This window comes from Castanea sativa, chromosome 12 (assembly GCF_040712315.1).
Source record: "Castanea sativa cultivar Marrone di Chiusa Pesio chromosome 12, ASM4071231v1".
Classification (NCBI taxonomy): Eukaryota; Viridiplantae; Streptophyta; class Magnoliopsida; order Fagales; family Fagaceae; genus Castanea; species Castanea sativa.
Window position 1 is genome coordinate 37,482,868 of NC_134024.1, and position 21,509 is coordinate 37,504,376.

The following is a 21,509-nucleotide window of genomic DNA, read 5'->3' on the forward strand; positions in this document are numbered from 1 at the left end:
TTTTATCAGTGCAAGAGTAGACAAATACATTTATTATGATGATCCAATTAAGATTTTCTTGTTGATACAAATGGTCATAGATTGATAAAGCACAATAGGTTTCTCCCCCCTCTATTCAGTACTATTACTAAAAGCCTCCTCTAATGCTCGAGTGTTGCCGGAGGCAGCTACATATTTGATAAGAAAGTCTTTGTATAGCAAGGACCTATAGAGCGCAGGATTGCTTGCATCAACCAAAGTTTTTGCTGGTTCTATAATTATTTCATCTAATGGATTAATAAAGAAGGAAGCAGTTGTCCGAGCTAAATTTGAATTTGTCACCACTCGATGTTCAGCACCTTTCAACTTCCCATTACAGATAATCTACAATTCAATGCAGCACAATTTCAAGTGCAATAATTAAGAAACAATAATATTTTTTAAAACAAAAAAGTTCATTACCAAAATCTATGGGGGTACTTACTCTTTGCACCATAAACTATGAAATCTTGCATTCACCACCCCAATTGTAACAAACTTGATAATTTGCATCTCATAGCTTGAATGAATGTTGAAATTAATGATAGCATGCAAGTTACATGACTGTAAAGAAATAAATTCCATGTTTTGCCCTTATAGTCGGTTCATGTACTAAATTTTTATGGTCTATGTAACTTGCACATTTTATTCAGGTATGATTATTAATTTTAATCGTCAATCAGGCTATGGGATGCAATTTGCAAAGTTTGTTACAATTGAGTTGTAATTACAAGTTTTTATAATTTGGAGTGCAAAGTGTAGGTACCTTGAAGTTTTAAGGTGGTTTTCTATTTGTTACAATTTATAGGATACTATTTGTTACAATTTATATGATATCCCAAATTTAAAAGACTTCCTATTAATAAAGCTTTCCATAATCGTGTAAATAACATAGATTGATTATTACACAATAATGTATTACCCAACAATTATTTACCTAACGCCTTCATAATTCAAAATCAACGTGGTGAAGTGCCACAAATCAAATGGATTATCAACTAATTTTCACTAATTAAACATCTTGCAGTTACAAATAAGCTAGTATATCCTTCCCAAAAACAAACCAAGTGCATTACATATACCAAGAGCTTGTGAAGATATATGTGCGTACCTGCAAAGGATAACCTATGTTAACCACAAAAGCATAAGGAATAGGTTTGACACCAATCCATTCCTTATCCTTGAAGACTTGAAGTCCATATACTTCACTTTGAAGAAGAATATTGATGATGCTAGGGTCTGTATGTTTGCCCTGTCCCAAGGTTAAACTTGGGTCTGGGCATGGTGGATAGTGATTGACCAACAGTATTGGATTTTCAGCAAGTCCACTGCTAAAATGACCAGGGCTGATTCCCAAGCCTTGGGAAATGAACTCCAAAATTCTAAACCCCAACTTCCTTACTTCAGTTGTATATGGCCCAACAACTTCTCTGTAAAAGGTTACACGAAACATCATGATGTAGTTCATTTATGTTCTATATGTGAAGAAGGTTCGATAGCATAATAGAACAAGTTTACATGTCTATGACTATGAGGCTTTACCGATATCTAGTTGGTTTTTCAGGCCAAAATTGGATGTATTTTTCTTGAGGATTACAAAGGTGTAACAATCCATCCCTCCAGAGGTGGAACTTTTCTTTTGCATAATTTTGACTGCCTGTGTAGACGGAGCAGCTCTTATTGGGGTCCTTTGAGCATTCAATTGTTTTGTCCTTGCCAGACATTGCATGAAACTCCTTAAAAACACTCATGGCATCATCCATTAAGTGGTTAGGGACTCCATGGTTGATCACCTATTTGTTTAGCCAGAAAATGTTTTTCAAGGTTCAGTCTAAATATATTTATAATTTTTAAATTCACAGAATAATACACACACGCACACATATATATACACACATTTATTGGTTAAAACATTTATACTTAATATGCTTTATTATCATTATTATTTTCTTGTATAAAGAAAATTTTATAGAATAAAAAAAAAAACAAATATTTTCTTTCCTGCAGTTACGTATAATTTTTCTTTAAAATTTTATTCAATTCAAGTTTTTTTTTTTTTTATTCAAAATATTACATATTAGAGTATGACAATAGTTTTAAAGAAAATGTACACAATTCAGTTAATTTAAAATAAATTGAAAAAATAAATGTCACTTTTTTAAAGTAATACTCCTAAATGTTAAGGATTACAAAGTAGAAGATGTCCCAAACTTTTAACCATAAAAATTATAGCACATTTTCTTCTAATTAAAATACACACACATATATATATGTGTATATATATTTATATATACACACACAATTCCTTTGAATGCAAAATAAAAAAGTGTTTGTTTTAAAAAAGAAAAAAAATACAAAATAGATTTTTTTACTTTTCTTTTTAAATAAATATATGCTTTAGCCTTTAAATACTCAAATGGTATAACAGAGTTTAAGTGGGTTAAGAGTAGTAAACACATGGACTAGTTACTAATCCCTTTTTTTTCTTTGGTTAAAAAAAAAAAAGTCAAAAAGAGGAATTGTAAGCACAAAAAAAAATGAGACCCTTTTTTTTACTAAAAATGAAGGGGATATATATAAAATTTTGAACTAATCTAAACATTTATTATAATAAAATAATGGGGGAAAGGGAAAATTTTGGAGAACCCGGGGACTGGATGGCGCCTGCCTCTACCAGATGGTACAAATCATCATTCATAGAACACAATTTTTATATGGATAGGAAAAAGTAGCCAAAAGTTGTTCATGTTTGATGCCAAGAATCCACTAGGAATAAATCATCATCTCAAAGAAAAAAATATGTGGTAGAACCTGAAAGAATCCAAAGTCTTGGCCAGCTTCAAAAATTTGTTGAATTATCTGAGTCTGATCATGAACCCCAAGATCAACCACTGGAATATTGTTGCCTACAGGAACATCAATAAGCTTCCCTGGTCTTTGTTCCGGTGGGAATATATACGTTTCTGGCACAGCTCGATCATTACACCAGCTTGAAACAAGAAGATCCTCCATCACTTACAACTCAGATCTGTAAGTAAGGAAGAAAATATGTCTATGGTGTGAACTGTGAAGTGAAATTTAACCATAAACAACTCTTTTATCAAAAAGTTTCCATGTTGAAGTTGACAAAAAGAAAACATTAATGTTTTCTTTTAGTCAACTTCAACGTTGAAAATTTCGGCAGGCATATTATATTCCTCCTATATATCTTGAACAACTTGCTACTAAAATAGATTTAATAAAAAGAAATGAACAAGTTGCTTGTATCTTTTTTAAATTAATCAGTCAATGGTTTATCAAATTAATCTATACTAATTAACTAAAATTCAAAGGATTAATTTAATCTAATCTAATTTTCTATCAATTGTCTCAAGTTAGGTTTCAAATCAACTATTGCATTCAACGACTCCACTTATCTATAGGGGGCACAGAGCTATATTGAAGAGTGGGAGGCGGCCCCCCCCCCCCATTTTTGAAAATTTTATAAATATATATAATTATTTTAATATTTTCAAAATTTATTCTATAAAAATAAAAGTTGACCCCTCCAAATATTTGAATTAGTCTAATAATGCTCTTAAAAAAATAATTGGTCTAATAGTTATAAAGATATAACTTTATTTTTCACAATTCTATTTTTTATTATAAAATGTGCTCCTATATCTATTAAATATTTGATAAAGTTTGATATCAAACTTGTTTGATAAAGTTTGATATCAAATTTGTTTGATAAATATATTAGTGCCACAATTTGGCCCTCCCAAACAAAAATTTCTGGCTCCACCCCTGTGTTCATATAATTTAAAACAACTTTTGTAGTTGTATTTAGATTATATAATGTGTTATACATCCGCTTTAAAATACTAGTATTACTATTTTTGTGTGTGTTCTAATAAGGATTACTATTTACAACAATAACAAAATTGTTACACCACATAATCATGGATTCTTACGACGCGGGTTTTGCAAACTATAGTAATTCTGCACAATTGTTTTGAAGGCCAACCACCAATGTCATCTATCTTATTTATAAGACTTTTGGTAAAGCCCTAGAGAAGAGTACTTCGAATCCTTAAGGATTTCAATCTTCAAAGTAGAGTCAGTTAATACCTTTAGAATGCTATGGACTTAGAACATTTCCAGCAGCTTGTCTAAATTTTTGTATTATTTGGATAATGAACAGTGACATTTACCTTTTAACTACCCACTTTTTCAAATACACCTCCCAATAGATTCTCTATCCTTTCTCCATCTCATTTAAATATTATTTTTTCATTTATTCTTTATTCTTTTTTAATCTTTATTTTTTCTTCCTCTATTCATTCTCAACAATTATATTTTTCAACAAAAAGTGTTACATCCACAATATTTTTTGCAATACTTTCACAAGAATCATAACAAAATCTTATATGGAAAGTTGTTACTAGTTCTAATTTTAGCCCACCACTGAAATTATATTTTTACTCACCAATATTAGTTAATAACAATATGTTACTTAATATTTATTGTGAAAATATTGTGGTAGCATTTCTAAATTGTCATTTCTTATTCTTTATATTATTTTTCCTTTCTTTCATTTATAGGTTTCCCTTTTTTTCTTTTTCTTTTTTCTTGTTTTTTCTCCACCACACACGTATACCCATATATCTTCACCCTCTCCTTTTTTTCTCTCCTTTCCACTTGATTCCAGAACCTCCCTCTTTCTTTCTTTCTCCAGCTCTCTCTTTTTCTACTTTCTTTTTCTTTTTCTACTTGTTTCCAAAACATTCTCTAGCTCTCTCTCTTTGTGATAAGAAACAAAGAAAGAGGTAGAGAGAGAAAGAACAGATGGGTTAGATGGCTCCGCTCTGCCGCGCCTTCTGCTCTGCTCTCTGTGCCGCGCCTTCCGCTACGCCTCCGCCACTCGTCTTCCTCCCCAACGCAGCCCAGATGGGTTAGATGGCTTGTGTCTTTTTTTCTTTTTTTGCTTTTATTGTTATGATTTGATTAATTTTAAGATTATGTTTTTAAGTTTGTATTTTGATTATGCTTGACTCTAGAGATGTTTGAGAGAAAGGATTGTTGTGTTTGTAGCCATGGTGAAAGGAGAGAGAAAGAATTTTTTTTTTTTTTTTATTGAGTTGTGTGATTTTTTTAAGTAGAAAAATCCATTTGGAGTTGCTACAATCTTCTCTAGATCAAGGTTTTCATATCCGGACCGAACCGGGAGGTCAGGCCATAAAAACCGAGAATCGGATGGAAAATCGGTTTTTTAAGCATAGAAAACTGGGCATATGTGGCAATTCTATGAACCCCTAAAATCAAGGTTGGACCACACAGTCCAACCCCTTAGCAAATTTCTTTCTTTTTTTTAAACAATTTAACACAATTTTATTCTACTTAATTAAATTATCCATCTCTTATAAGGAATAAACAAAATTATAATTAAAATCCTTCAAAGATATTCAACTTTACTTCAAAAATTAATCATAAATTTTAATATTTTCATGATTATTATTTTATTTTATTAACTTTCTTATTTATTTATTAAATATATGCTTAAAAATTATTAGATTTTCGTCACATATATAGATATATTAGTCAATTTTGCTAGTTTCATTAATTTAATATCTATATTTAGACTTTAATTAATTATGACATCATCACGGTTCGACCCCGGTTCGACCTCAAAAACCTTAAACATCTTCTTTTTACAGTTCAATGAACAGTCTGGATCTGAAAACTTTGCTCTAGATAAAGAGAACAACCGTATCAACTTCAAAAAAAATTTGGAAAAGTTTTTCTTTTAGTGAAGTTGTTGGAATGAGTTTTTGGTGTGTTTGTTCTCCAAAATTAGTTTTAGAGAACATATTGGAGAAGCTCTTAACTAGGAAACTCTATTTCTAAAAAATAAAAAATTATATCTACAAATTGCAATATCGTTTGTCAATACATTGCAATTGCCCCTGAAGGTAAGAGAATTATAAGCGAGAACTCTTTACTTACAATTTTATATATTTACTCTTCCACCCCACTATATTACACATAAATCACTAGAATTGGATTAGAATAATAGTTAAGTCCCTAAACTTATGGGACCCTTTAATTTATTGAACAAAAAAAAAAACTTACAAAAGCGAACAAAAATGACTAATAGTACCTAAATTAATATAACAATCAAGTACCTAGACTTATGGGACCCTTTAATTTATTGAAAAAAAAAAAACTTACAAAAGCGAACAGAAAGGACTAATAGTACTTACTTTTGAGTTCTTAAAAAAAAAAAATAGTACTTACTTTTGAAACTTTATAGGACCAAAAGATCTCAACATATAAATTTTGAGGATTAACAGTATATTTTCTCATATATATATATATATATAAATAAAAATCAAACGACGCCGTACGCTAGGCAAATTGGCGCGGGCGCCAAAGGTATATATAAAACTGAAAGAGAAAGACAGAAACCGTTGTTCTCATATAGATTGATTTGGGGCAACGAAGAAACCAAAGCTTTTAGCTTTCACAAATTGACAAAACGGCAAATGGAATCACAAAACGACGACAGAGACATCCAAAAAACACTGCCAAAATAATATTAACTCATTCTCACTTCTTCTTCTTCTTCTTCTTCTTCTTCTTTATCGCTTGGAATTGGAATTCTGCTTTCCTGTTTGTTTCTCGCGAATCCATTTTCCATGGAATCTCCTTCCACCTCGACCAGAAGATTCCGATTCCGAGACATGGAAAACCAAACGCAGTCTCACACCAGCCCCGACTTCTTCTCCGTCTCCACCGACCGTGACGACGATGACGAACTCCAATCCATGACTGGAAAGGTCTAAATCTAATCGTACACCACTGTTTGGTTACCGAGAAAATTTTATGGAAAGAAAGAAAAAAAAAATGTAAATGATTAGTTTTGCTTTGTTTGTTGCGTTTTCGGTATTTTTAGGGTATTATGCATCTTTGTTCGGAGCTAATCGAACTAAAGGCGGCGTCGAATGAAGAGTTTCAAAGAAACATCATTTCTAATTATTCAGCCTTTGTTAGGTAACATTCTTTAGCCAAATTTGGTTATTATTCCTTGTTTGATTATACAGAAACAACAATAAAGAATTCTCAAAGTTTTGGGGTGGACTAAGCATATCATTTCACCGGGTATTTTTGGTCAAATGACCTATATTTAATTATAACGTGACTTATTTAAATATTAGCAAAAACAATATTTTGTTCCCTGTATTTTGGGTCGTCATCAATTTGGTCTATGTTATTTTCAATTTCATCTATTGAGATGACAGTAAAGTCCAAATTGAAAAGAAAAAGTGCCAAAATGATATTTCCGCCTTTAATAACTCATGTGATTTAATGCTATCAACGGTAAATCGGTAATGGGTTGAAAGAAGGCTTTGTCATTATAGGTTACTATAAGCAAATTGGTGTGACTAGTAAAGATGTCATGCCACGCTTATCCAGCTTTGTTGAATTTGGCTTGCACCATGGGTGCCATACGTTACACTAGGCACCACCACATATGTTTGTTAATATGTAACAAAATTGAGCTAAAAGTTTGTAATAACCATAGCATTAATCACAATTAAATCATTTACAAAGTCATTATAGTTACTTGAATATGATGAATTGAGGTGGTGATTTTTAAGCAAGTATTGGTGAGATATGCTATTTACATGTGCAGAGTATTCGAAGAAATAGAAGGTGTTGAGAATGAACTTGTGAAACTGAAAAACCATGTTTTAACCCAAAAAAAGCTTGTAAAGGAACTAGTAGATGGCATCTATCTAGAATTTTTTTCTGAAGATAAAATAGAATGAATTATAGAAGAACCTGCTTGCATTGATTCACCTCAGCCAAGTGAGTTAGATGCTCTCATTAATGATGTTTCAGAAACCCTGGATCTTCTCTTATCAGAAAACAAGATAGATGAAGCTCTGGACATTATGGACTTGGAGGATGAAAATTTTCAGAGGCTGAAGTTTGAAGGAAATACTCCATCAGATGTGTTAATGTTATATAACTCTGTAATTTGTGAGAGGCAGGCCATGCTTACACACCAGTTGACGCTGGTGGCTGAAAACCCAAGAACAGCTGCACCAGAACTTCCAATGGCACTAGATGGACTTTGCAGACTTGGTGACAGTCATCTTGCAACTCGATTATTGCTTGAATATTACCATTTACGTATTGCCACTGGAGTACATGATTTGTGGTGTTCAAAAACATATTTATATGGGCTTTACATTAGGGAGCTTGCAAAATTTGTGTTTTCTATGATTTCTCAAGCCTCAAGGAGCTTCATAATGTTACATGGGGAAGCTTTTCCTTATGCTTCAGAACTTATTCAGTGGGCCTGTGAAGAAACCAAAGTATTTGCTGTTTGCTTTAATAAATATGTCAAGTCCTTTTCAGAAATAAATGGAAGATTATCCACAGTGGTAGAAGCTGTGCAGTTTGCAATGTTGTTTTGCTCTTTGTTAGAAACTCAGAAATTAGAGTTGTGGCCTCAACTGATCGAGAATATTCGTCCTTGTGTGGAAGAGATTCTACAAAAACATATAGAACACTATAAGAAAGTTATTGGTATCTTTGCAGCAACTGACTCTTGGGTTTTGGGTAGATATCTTGTATCAGGAATAGTAAATGAAGGATGCTCTTCTATGGCTGTTGGGCAACAACCAGAAAATTGCTTGCTCACTAGCAGCGGCCGTAAGTTTGTAACACTGTTACAGGTTTGTTTATTTCTTGTTAGTTTAGCTTGAAAAGTAAAGCCAAGAAAGTATAAATTCTAAGATTGAAACCTAATGGTATAAGAATCAAAACCATTAGAACTATGCGTGCAGTGACCTTGCTATGGCTGCATACATTATCCTATGCTTTGAGTTTAACTTAGAGTAATATAAATACATAACTTATAAGAGTTTCATTTAATACAATTTCATTCTTTTGTTTGTCAATGCCACAATAGTAATTCTCACCAAGCAATAAAAACTGCCGTAGGTTTCAAAGCACACAACTAATATATCTATTGTTCTTGGAAAGACCTGTTAAGTAAATTCCTTAACTGTCAGCTATAATAATGGCTTCAAAGCTATTTTCATTATTTGCAATTTACTAATTTTCATGAATGTAAGAAGCACTTTATTCTTCTGTTTTCTTCAATAAGACCTGAAAGGGGTTTCAAATTCAAAACGAAAATTATTACATTCAACCAAACAATCACCTTAGCTGTTAGTTTTTCCTCAAAAAAAAAAAAAAAAAAAAAAACCAACCTTAGCTGTTCGTTCGTTTAGTGTGTTTAGATGAGTTTATACAGTTCTACCTTGTAAAATGTGGTGCTTCAAAAAGTTTTACATTCTATTTTAAGATGAAAATAAGCTCATCCGAACAAATTAGCATTTAAATGCTAATTAGTTACACATAAAGAAGTCAAGGTCATGTTAGTGCTTGACTTTTTTCACTGTAAGGATTTGTAATTGTGAAATGACAATTGTTGTTGAATGGGAAGCCAAATATGACCATTTTGTATGTATATTAAATAAAACATGCTCTTTTTCTTAGTCATATTTGCCTTATAGGTATGACTAGCTCCTACATATATCCTTTCCTCTCTTCACGCTATCATAGAGGATGTTTCACCTCTACTTGCCCTTCAAATGGAAGGTTCAATCCTCAGTGGACTTATGAAGCTTTTTGTGGAATATACTATCATACTTGAAAGAGCCATCACCTGTGAAAAAATTGCTGCTGAAAAAAATGGTTCAAGAATCAATTTGGCAGAGTCACTGCCTCAACAGGTCTCTATTCTAGTGAATCTATCAACACTATAACAGTTCTTCTCTATCATCATTGAAGATATATTTGGGAGCATTAGTCATATCAATTCTGAGCCAGTGAGAAGCCATTTAGTTGGTGGTCAACTGGAGGAACTCGATAGTTGTATATTGTTTATTCAAGAGGCTTCCAGTCAGCTCAGAGACTGTTTCTGCCAGAAATTTATACATAGAATGATGTTGCTGGAAACTGGCTCCACAAATACTCCAGAAACTTGCATTGATGATCAACATGATCTGATGCCCTCTGTTGCCTTTCACGTAACCCTTTATTTTTGAAGAACATCTATAAAGATCAGCATAATTTCAAAATTAAAACCTCATGAGTAAAAAAATTTATTGAAAAGGACCTGATCAAAAAGTAGACAGCTGTTACCTGTATCTTTTGAAGAGACACAATTGCTTCTCTACATAATTGCTACTTATATGGTTTTCAATTTTTGGTGTGATATGATCAGGCACTATTCTTAGAACTGAGGAAATTAGAAAAACTTGCTGACGATGGTGTTATTGAAGTTGATTGGTTGATGGAACTTTTGAGAAAACTAATAGAGGCCATATATGTTTGGATATCCAACAACAAAGCAATCTGGGCAACTAGTGAAGAGAATTTTTCTGCCCAACATCCTGACAATTTCAAGAGGGTATATATTTCTCTTTTCTTTTCTTTTTTCTCCCTTTGAGTACTGCTTAGAGAATTGATGACAGATTTATCTTTTTAAGATTTACGTTTATTTTCACCATATACAATTATTATTCCGAAATTTGCTTGCAGTTTTGTGCATACTTGACTTACTTGACTTCCTTTGCCCTCTTTTATCTGCTGATCTGCTTCACCTTCTTGCTTGGATGCTTTGCAAGTTTTGAGCACTTAAACTCACAAATGGCACTTTCTCCTCCCACAAGAATGGGTGGACATTGAGGTTGGGTTCAAAATCAATGGGGTGCATGTGTAACTTGCAATATAAAAAAAGTATATATTTTGGATGCACAGAATTTCATGTCCATTAAAGGGTTTCTTCTCCTGAGTGTATGTGATAACAATATCAATCCTTCCCTCACCATTTAAAACCTTTTTCACAGTGATATCCCAGTTGGAGCATCAGGATTTGCTTCTCTTATTAATTGTTCTACCCAATTCTACACCATGAGCTTGTACAACTATAGGGGTTCACCCTTGTATTGTTAAGACATAAATTAAACTCTTTCCTCTTTTTAATTCCTACACCCTTGCATTGAACCCTATTTTAAAATTTTTGATGTATGCTTAATATCTATGATACTGATACTTAAACGGAAGATTTAATTTAAAATTTAGAAGTGGCCAGGGATACCTTTCTAGACATATTTAATACCATGTGTCTTCGTTAATCTTTTCAATGTAAGTCAAAATTTAGACTACACAATGAATATGGAGGGAAATATTGTTTAAATCTTTTTAGGTGAATTTGTAGAACCACCCTGTTCCCTTAGAGTACAATTTCTCAGAGGTGAGAGAGACTTTATTTAGAACACTAATCCATTAGCTTAAGTTAAATTAAAGTTTGACATCAACTCCGTTTTTCTTTTCTTTTTTTGAGAAAATCAACTCCTTTTTTCATTTCCTAGTTTCTATATAGTATGATTTAGTTTCATGTTGGAGGCAATCTTGTCACTGTACTTTTGAACTTACATAGCTAAACACTAAATGGCTCCCCATGTCTGTCCCTTCCCAATTTTTTGGTTGGCTTGCACGTGAAATTAGCTGGAGAACCTGAGTTTTCTTCGGCTTTATGATGATGTGACGAGGGGTTTTAATCCGTAAGGAAATTTATACTAATCTTTTGCCATGATACCGATTCATCCACTAAAATTATTTCAATAATGTTGTTCCTAGAACAGTTTGTTTTGGACATGCATTTTCTGGAGGAAATCGCGATGCGTGGAGGATATTTCTCCAACAATACCTTGGTTCTTGTAACTTATATGAGATCAGCCTTTGCCTCAGCTGGACTGAATCCTGATGGGTAGGTGCTGATGCAGTTTGATACTTTACAGTACTTTGTTGAATAATGAAAAGGAGCTCATGAGTTGATTTTATTGTCTCTTTTTCCTTTAATGTAGTTAAAGTCTAATATAATATTTTCAGCCATGACTGTATAAGTTTGAACATTCATGCACAGTGCGCGCACATGCACACACAAATATTACATTCATCATGCGAGTATATTTTTTTTTTTTTTTTTTGGTAATCAGGCAATAACATTAAGCAAAACTAACTAAGAGAAACATTAGAGCAAAGACGCTCATACAATGTACCAGCTGCATCAAGACTAGCCAGCAAGGCCACATCAGCTGGAGGAAATTGAAAAACAACAAAATCATGAGGACTAACCGCGCCTCTTCTAGCAAGCGCGTCGGCGCATTTATTAGCTTCCCTAAAGCAATGCTGAATTTTGACCCTTGGAATCCTCTTCAAACCTTCCTTACAGTCAGCCATGATAACTTCATTACCATTCGGACTACTCTCATCATGCGAGTATATATTATATAGGCTTCCGTTCTGCATTAAGTTATTTCATTTTTAATTTGTTAAAGCTCCAACATTTAGGAACATTTCCATCTTATGACAAAAACCCCTGTAGTCACTTGTAAGTTTATTCAAGATTTCTGTAAGCCAACAAACACTGAGCTGTTGCATAAGAGAGGCTGAGACACCTTAAACAGTAGAGAATAAGCACACAGCTGCACCATTACAGTAATAAACTAGCATTCATGCTGCAATATGAGGTCAGGAAACCATTGGGCTTTATAGACAACTAGAAACTACACCTTTAAAATGATTTTCATTAACTGCTGCCTACTTTGTTATTTGAGAAAGCCAAATTAAGTCCCTAATAAAAGATGGGGTCTTGTTTTCTCTTAGCAGAGATGTCGATGAAGATGGATGGGCTATAAACGTTGTTAGTGAAGCAATAACAAAACTCCTAGAGATCGAAAAAGGAATTATACCTCCAAACAACTATTCTATTGGTATTCGTGAAGAGAAACTGCTTGAAAACCAATCTGACTATGGAAGTGACTCTCTTCAGGATGATGGTAGGAGTTATTTGAAAAATTTTATGGACTCGGGGGATGATGAAAGTAGTACATCAGAGATTCAGAAGTTTCTGTTAAAGTTGCTTTTCTGTAACAGTTATTTATTTGGTGAGCGAGACTTGACTAGTCAGGTTTTGCAGACTAGTTTTTATCAAACCTAACATTTCAGAATCTTGATTATCTGATATGAATTTTGAAATTGCGCCATATGCATATAGCAAATGCACTTTCCTAAAAAAAACATATATATTTCTTTTCTTTAATTGGCTAAATTACTATTTCAGTTCCTAAACCATGTTAGTTTCTAAAATTTTGAAACTAGTTCAATCTTACTCTCATCTCCATTTGCTAAGGAAGAAGAAGATTGAGATGATTTTGAGGAAGACAAAAAGGTATAGTAGTAGTAGTAGTAGTAGTAGTGGTACTAGTACTAGTAATAGTAGTACTAATAATAATAATAATAATAACCTCTAAATTTTCAATCTTCATACAATTTCATCAACAGTTGAAAGATTTATGAGATGGGGATGTTAAACTGTAATTTAAAGGCTTGATTCCTTGATTTGTTTTCATAGAACAGCTGACCATCTCTATTCTCTGATGAGAGAAAAAGATCCCAAGTTTGTCAGCACCACAGTGGGAGAGAAAAGTGAGAGAGAGCACAGGGACTCTTTGTGGCTCTAGACACAGAATGTGAGAACTGACCAAAATTCAAGATCCCTCTGCATCAATGCATGAGTATGAAGCCGTAACTTTTGAATCAGTAAGCAGAGTAGGTAGTGCCTCATCCAGGTACATGACAAAGTTGAAATAATAGTACTCCAATTTGTACACAATAACGTATGAGAAAGAGAGGCCAAATATTCACCACATTTTTAATAGTATCCCCATGCAATGCTTGAGGGAATTAATAAAAATGTATAAAATTTGACAGAAAAAGAAAAACCGCTTAATTTAAGTGAACCGTGGGATCTCACTGTCTAATGTGAAAAATAGACGTGCTTAAAAGGAGAGAAATCATGGACGCAGTGATGAAGAAGCATTATTTTGAGTCGCTCAGAAATTAGCACAAATCAAAATTAATCCTATACATTTTCCAAAACCAAAAACAAAAACCAAGCATGCCAACACAGAGTTTTATGCGATTAGTAATCCACAGATACAACCAAACTATTTCAAGTAACCTAAACATAGTGCAGAATTTGTTCATGAAATTCTTCTTTTTCTCCCCTGTTTTTTGTTCACCCCAGTCATTCAAAGAGGATGGGATATTTCAGTAAAAATATGACAAAATGCAGTTGCCTGGCACTGTGCACCTGAGTCCTGACTGAAGAGCCTCCTATTCAATTGTTAAAAATTGTGCTAGAAAAGAGACTGATGCACATGGAGCACATTCAAATGCATGTATAAAATTGGCGATATATCCATGGATAAATACAAAACATTACCGATGATACTCATATTCAAAACAGACCTCATTATCCATATATTCTCCAATCCTGTAACTTCACATACACTCGATCCTTCTAAGCATGTTCACATAGGTATAACTGGAAAATGCTACAAAAAGCTTGCGGAACCTGCAGAAATAAAAAGAACCTTTTTTGAAAGAAATAAACATGGTTCATTGGTACATTTATCTAGAAATATGTCTAATTAAAAAGATCATAAGTCCTGAATATTTTATGATTGATGAAGATATCAGCTTGACAATCAAAAGCTGAGAAAGGTTGAGAAAGTAAACAAATAGACAAAGATGACTTTGGTTGAAAACATCTCATGACAAAAAAGGTTTCCTTCTTCTGGTGAAAATACAAGAATAAATACATACCAAACCCACTGGCTTGAGTGTTGTGCCATTGCAAGGAAGCTCTTCTGGGGATGCTCATTTAGCAAGCAATGCATCACTTCACCTGAGTGCTGCATGGCATCTAAAATGGAAAACCAGATATCAACCGGACCAATATACTTGCGTAATATGTTGGTACTGACCTGAGAACAATGAAAAAAAACCACATGTATGATATTTTGAGCAAGAAGCCCCAAAGAAGAGTAACATGTCACTTTAGGTCAAAACAAAAAGTGTATAAAGTCTTCATCTACAAATTTGCTCAGCAGACTCGTTAGTTATTCTGTATCAAATTGAAAAAAAATTTAAACCAACCCATCATGTTGTCTATGAAAAGTTCATAACGACACAATCATATAAAACTATGGATGCATTTTAATATTTGAATAGAATAATAATTATAATCATCGAAAGCAAGGTATTTTCAACAACATAAATTGGCAGTGTTAATCAAGATGCATCAAACATTATAATAAAAATAGAACCTTTTTTATTGGTATAATTAAACTAAAACTGAAGAAAAGAAAACGTACAAGTTCCCAGGCCTCAATATTTCCTTGTGGAGTATCGCGCAAGAGCTTGCTGCTTGCAAACATAAATAAATAAATAAATCTCAAAACATATTGTATTTTTGTCATAATAACATAATCATCAAAGCAGCCATACTGTAAATGGTAATTTGCTAATATTCAGTAACTGGCTAAATTCATCTAATGTGGATACATAATTTGCCTCGTGCCAATGACATTTAACTAAAATATCCCCTCATTCTGATAGATGTACTGGTTCAAGACCCAAGGAGTGTGTGTAAATTACCAATCCCAACCTCATGCTGTTATCATGGTGCAAAATTTTTAGGAAGATTCTTCTCATCAATGTAAAACCTTTGCTACTGATCAAGAAAACTGTGGTTGGTTTGGTTGCTTGGACTCTCAGACTCAATTATACCTCACAGCCATAGCTTACAGGTTTACATTACCAGGTTGTATCATTTGGTTGTGAGGGCTTCAATCAACTTTTGTACAATTTGGGCCAGATAAGATGCATTCCACATGCCAAATTCTAGTTTAAACTGATCAATTTTCAGCAATCACAGTACAGTAAAGAAATTTCATTTCCTTTTATTTTTGTAATGACTAGGGTCCAGAACCAGAAGTGATAGTTGGTATAATACAGCTGCAGACAGGCCTGACGCCTGAGAATTGGAGCAAGAACCACTCTCATGCTCTCAAGCAGCAAGCAGTTGAGCGGGGTGAGCTACCTTGCTTTCCGCAAGAGATCGGGGAAGAGGTTCTATTGACAGATAGAACCAGAAAGTGCAATATTTAGGAATACTAAGTGAATATTAATGCTTGACTCAGTTTAAGACAACTATAACAAGAACATGTAAGTGATCGACTGACTAGACAATAAATAGTAGATGTTATTGCAATCATATAAGGCACAATAAATCCAGCTTAGAAATAATTTATAACAGCTTCTTCTACATTTTACGAGTCTGCTATTAAATCCACAATACAATTTAGACAACTATGTCCAGATATGCATGATTAAAAGGGGTAGTGAAATAGACCTGCATAAAAGGTATTTTAGGTGCTAGTGCTTGTCAACAATACTAATAGCTATTAAGTTATAGGCCAGATTAATGTAAAGGCTAAACATCTTACAGTTATGAAAAGTAGATTTTTATTTATATTTTATTTTTTTATAAATTATAAAAAGTAGATAATTGTAAATAAATAAATCAAAATTCAATTTACCGTACTCCATAATGCACATCACAATGATTACAATGACCTGAAACACCATATCTATCGAAAGTAATAATCTGCAAAATGCCCACATGAAAAATGAGATCTTAGAGGAGGTACCACAAATTTGTGATACAAAACAGAGCCTTTCAAGCTTGTAGCATCGCCCTGAAAAGTCAAGGACTTCAGAACCCCAACACATAAAAATTAACAATCCCAGAAACCACAATAGAACTGAAGATAGGAACTCATCCAAAATAAATAAATAAATAAGAAATGATGAAATGATAATGTTTATCACTATCAGGAAAAACAATCTCACCAAGTCAATGCCATGACTATTAATTTCCTCTTCAATAATCTTAGCCAATAAAGTATGGTTCCAAACCCTGCCAAAACCATCCTAAAATTACACCTTGTCAAATTATAGCTGCTGCCTCAAATAGCATTTTAAACAATACAAAGATATATACGTTCTTCCATGAACTTATTGGAGTAGAACCTGCAACTCAGGATGGTCCAGAGTCTTCACTTGTTGAAGTGGAACCTGCATATAAAATTTCACATGTTATAGTTATACAATCAAAAATCAATGCCAACAAGAAATTCTGACTACCAACATTCTTTTTGTTTTGATGTATGTTGGTTATGTTGCTATCTCAGTATCCCCAAGACCAAATGTTCAAAGGATGGTCAAGAGAGAAGGTGAAAATCTTTTACTAGAGTTACAAGAAAAGAATAATGAAGTTATCTGTTATGTAGGCCCTCAACATGAATTAATGGAATGGCAGAGAAAGTTGGCACTAGAATATAACTTGAACATTAGGCTGACAGGCATGTATAGAGAAGCTTGGGTTTTAGTTGGAAACTTCATACTAATATTTGTTGTCTTGAATTGGCATTCTAAGTAAATTTTAAATCGTACCTAGAAACTCACCTTGAGAATTGCACAAGCTTGATAGAGCTCCTCTTTTCTTATATTCCCTTTGCCATCGGCATCACCTACAAAATAAATGAAAATAAGTAAAAGAGAAATATCCAGGATAGGATACACTGAAAACATCAGTAGAGATGATTCAATGGTACCCCACGTCAATTGTCTGTAGGAATTATACATGAAACAGGAGTTATAGAGGCTTTACAATTGCACCTATTGTTTCGATAATTTGTAGAACAAACTAAAAAAACTAAGTACCCACATGACAGAGAGAACTAGAATAAAACCAAAACATGGAATTAACAAGAAAGGAAAAATACTAAAGGGAGACTCTAATTCCACTCAAGCAAATAGACTTAGCTAGATTAGTCTAAGACATTGTGGGAAAGCAGGAAGGCATTTCCATGCATAAATTGCAATTCAAACAGCATCCATGGTATAATTTACAATCAAGATTGACAGAGTACACTGCAAACCTCCTGTAGTTAGGATATAAAATCAGCAAGGCTCAAAAAAGTGCCTTTTATAAAGGACATCTTGAACACTAAAGAAGAAATGTTTGAAATAAGAAGGTTGTCTTATCAGCTAGAGACAAGAAAACTTCAATACCAACTAAAAGGGAGTCTGTTAGTTTCAAGCTCCTATTTCATCCGCCATGCAAATGCCACAATTTTGAGATAGTGAAATTTTTTATTTTTTTTATTCTATACAGATATTGCTGGTGAATTCAAATACCCAAAATAAAGTAGTTACGCTAGCAAGTGTATCTTGATCTAAAAGACCAATATGAACAAATCATGCATTGATGAAAGAGTATTACCGATTGATAAGCACAATATGTGCAGATTATGCCCTCTAGAAGTAATGTAGCTTATTGTTGGAGAAAAGAACCTGCAGAAATGTTGCAAAATGTTTCAATGCAACGTAAAATCACATAAACAAGGACAATTCATCAATTCAAACAGCAAAAATAAAATAAAATAAAATAAAATATTGCAGTATATTAAGTGACTTGGACAACAAAAAGCAAAATTTGTCTGTCAAAAAAAAAATACCCAACACTTGATCTTTCAAGTAAATGAAATATGTGAAGAAATCAAGCAATCATTACAAATAGTGGTAACATCATCGTTGGTGTTTAATTGAAAGCATACATTGATACAACAATATAGCAACGCATTTATTAAAACTAAAACAAAAACCCAACAAAAAAAAAGTAAATCAATCATTAGAGCAGAATTGGAGTTAAAAAATCAAGAATTGAAGAAAGTTTACATCGACTCATCATCTGGGTGAGCAACAACCAGCAAGACATTCCTTTTCTGAAAAGCCCCACCTAGTTTTCATGACAGAAAAAGCATTAACACATAGACTTACTAACCAATCAATATATAGAAAAGAGAAATCAAGCAAATAATGGTTGTGTGAATAACCCACCAGTAGTCAAGAATGAGTTCCGGGAAGGTGAGCTTGATGTGTAGAGAATTTTACAGAGAGATGCTACCCAGAGCACTACCAGAGAAGCAACAATCAATACCCACGCCATTTTATTTCCCTCAAAAATTTTCCAAGCGCAATGTTAATTGGACCTTGTGATCTAATTCAAAGAAATAATAATTTCTTCAACTTTCTTATCAGTGAGGACTTTTGTCAAACACCTCATGGGCACTGAGGAAACTCCTACCGTTGAGACGCCTTTGCTATACGGTGGCCTAGATCCGCGGTAACAGAGGTATATGCAACGAACAGCGGTTGACTACAAACGGAGATACCGGCGGCGAATGCCACGAACGGAGATACCGGCGGCGAATGCCACGAACGGGGGCCGACCCACGATGCGGCAGCCTCTCTCTCTCTCTCCTCAGTTTCTCTTTGGTGGAATCTAGTTTTTCTCTCTCTACTGCACGTGCGTCTCACATGATAATGCCGTTAGTCACTTAAACAGCAGGCTAAACGGTGCTCTATTTGGCAGGGGTGAAGTTGTACCGGTCACTACCCAAAATTCAAGGGTCTCTTGGCACTTTTTTTCAAAAAAAAAAAAATATATATATATATATATATATATATGTGTGTGTGTGTGTGTGTATTTCGTTGATGCTCAAAAATCAATAGATTGAAAGGTTCTGAAATACAATGATGGTTTAATGACTTGGAAAGAAATAAAGGAGTCAAGACTGTCAAGGGTGACCAATGTAACCCAGCTAAAATCTCTCCGACAGTTAAGTCAGTTTTATCTTTAGAACATAGAGATTGAAAACTGTGAATAATAGAACTTACCTTCATTAGATGAGACTCGATCCTTTTATTGAGAGTTAGAAGTGAGTCTCCTTGTTTGGTTCCACTATCATCATGGGAGATGTATGGAGTTAATAGAGAAAATAAAGCGAATTTCGGGGAATCCTCCCCACGTTTTGGAATGACATATCGTGGTGTGATTGGATAGAGCTCTCAAAGAATTTTCTCTAGAATTTATTAAGTGTTGTATGGTCGTCCATACCCTCGTGAGTTATAGACGACCATCTCTAGTCGTCTGTACCATTATTAACTATGGATGACCATCCTGATTTAGACAGTTGCAATATCTTATGGAGGGACCTTCTTCATGCTTGGGGTGCTTCTATTGGGCTTCTTTTCTTGTAAAACCCTCTAGACATGATTTGGTCATGGACGACCATCATGGACAAACTATATTTGGTTTGGATCCCATCAGTTGCCCCCTATCCTTGTGTCATCCATACCGTTGGTGCCTTCACGCATGGTGATTCTTTATTGGTTGAAAGATGTCCAAGTGGCATGCCAAGGTGGTTTAGGATCATGTGCTTTAGATGTTGACATGTTGCCCAATTTTAAAGGTTCACAAGCCGCGTCGTTTCATTTTTTAGAAATATTGCCATGTGGTGCACTCTGGTTAGCTCATGTCGTTTCAGTGTCCCACCTTGCTACCTATAAATAGCACAATTGTTTTCCTACCCTTTCACATTTTCCATATTTTCTTCTCTGACATCAGTCGTCCTGCGCCTCGTCTAGGAGTTCCCTTCCGTCCTTAGTCATCTTCATCTAGAATTAGGTATCCTCCTTCTCTCGTTAGCATTTTTACAAATGGCTGAGATTATAGTGTCCTCGTCTAGTGATAGGGATGAGAGATAGATGAGTATCATGATGAGAGTAATAGTAGTGGTAATAGTGGTGGGAGTAGTAGTAGCGAGAGTAGTTCTTCAAATGAAGGACGATTTAAGACGAAGGACGGCATCAAGGTCATCTGTTGGTCTGTCCACCAGCATTCAAGCGTCCACCCCTACCCCAAGTGAGGAGGAGGACGTTCTATATAGTAGTGCCATAGGCATTCCCTCCAAAACAGAAGAGAAAAAACTTAACTCTCTTAAGGGTATTTATCAGATTCTTGATGATCTTAACCATCGTCTAGGGATTCCAAGTGAATGGTGTTGTACCCCCAAAGTTAGGGGTTGGTATATATGAGGCCTACCTATTATGGGGTCTTAGGTTGCCTCTTAATGCCTTTGCTAGGGAGATTCTCCATAGGCTAGGTATAGGTCTAAACCAACTCAATCCCAATGCATGGAGGCTCATTGTATTCATGCAGGTGTTATAGAGAGGTCTTTGATGGAAACCGCCCTCGTACTCTAGATGAGTTCCTATACTGTTATAAGCCCTCTGAAATAAGTCAATCTTTAGGTTTTTATCAGTTTTCAACTAGAAGTTCTAGTTGTAGGTTAATTAGATCCCTTCCCTTATCAATAGGAGGTGAAAGACAAAGTTCTTCTTCATCTTTGGGTTTTAGGTTGGGGACCCATTCTCTCCCTACACTGGTGAGATGGGTCATTTTCGTTCAAAGGGTACGTTATTTTCTATTGCTTGTCTTACTCCTTTCATTATACTTGCCTGACTCCATTTTTTTCAGCTGTAAGATGACCCTCTTTGACCAAATTTTTCTTAGACCACGTCCAACGTGCTCGCTCTTTTGCAGATAAGACTTTTCACTGTTTGGTAACACTTCGTTGTCTAGTGAGTTGAGGACTTGGTCCTAAGCT

General features: G+C 34.2%; 2 protein-coding genes and 1 pseudogene across 4 annotated transcripts; 1 reads left to right on the forward strand and 2 right to left on the reverse strand.

Moving 5' to 3' along the window:
* LOC142620984 (hyoscyamine 6-dioxygenase-like) lies at window positions 1-3,097 on the reverse strand. Its single transcript, XM_075794301.1, has 4 exons — window positions 2,830-3,097; window positions 1,561-1,811; window positions 1,130-1,448; window positions 1-363 (listed from the first exon to the last, which is right to left on the reverse strand). Exons 1-4 carry the CDS (start codon window positions 3,028-3,030, stop codon window positions 112-114), a joined length of 1,023 nt encoding a protein of 340 aa, XP_075650416.1. The 5' UTR covers window positions 3,031-3,097; the 3' UTR covers window positions 1-111.
* Window positions 3,098-6,437: 3,340 nt separating this feature from the next.
* On the forward strand, window positions 6,438-13,124 carry LOC142621076 (exocyst complex component EXO84B-like; annotated as a pseudogene).
* Window positions 13,125-13,955: 831 nt separating this feature from the next.
* LOC142618597 (uncharacterized) lies at window positions 13,956-19,458 on the reverse strand. Of its 3 annotated transcripts, XM_075791539.1 has the most exons (11): window positions 19,145-19,458; window positions 18,898-19,015; window positions 18,736-18,796; window positions 18,281-18,351; window positions 17,461-17,525; window positions 17,026-17,070; window positions 16,846-16,926; window positions 16,533-16,600; window positions 15,306-15,357; window positions 14,755-14,915; window positions 13,956-14,503 (listed from the first exon to the last, which is right to left on the reverse strand). In XM_075791539.1, the coding sequence occupies exons 2-11, from the start codon at window positions 19,004-19,006 to the stop codon at window positions 14,431-14,433; spliced, it is 786 nt and encodes a 261-aa protein (XP_075647654.1). In that variant the 5' UTR covers window positions 19,007-19,015; window positions 19,145-19,458; the 3' UTR covers window positions 13,956-14,430. The 3 variants fall into 3 exon arrangements, with proteins under 3 accessions (XP_075647654.1, XP_075647655.1, XP_075647653.1); XM_075791540.1 differs by having other exon boundaries at window positions 15,306-15,354; window positions 18,898-19,458; XM_075791538.1 differs by having other exon boundaries at window positions 18,898-19,458.
* Between the last annotated feature and the right edge of the window lie 2,051 nt (window positions 19,459-21,509).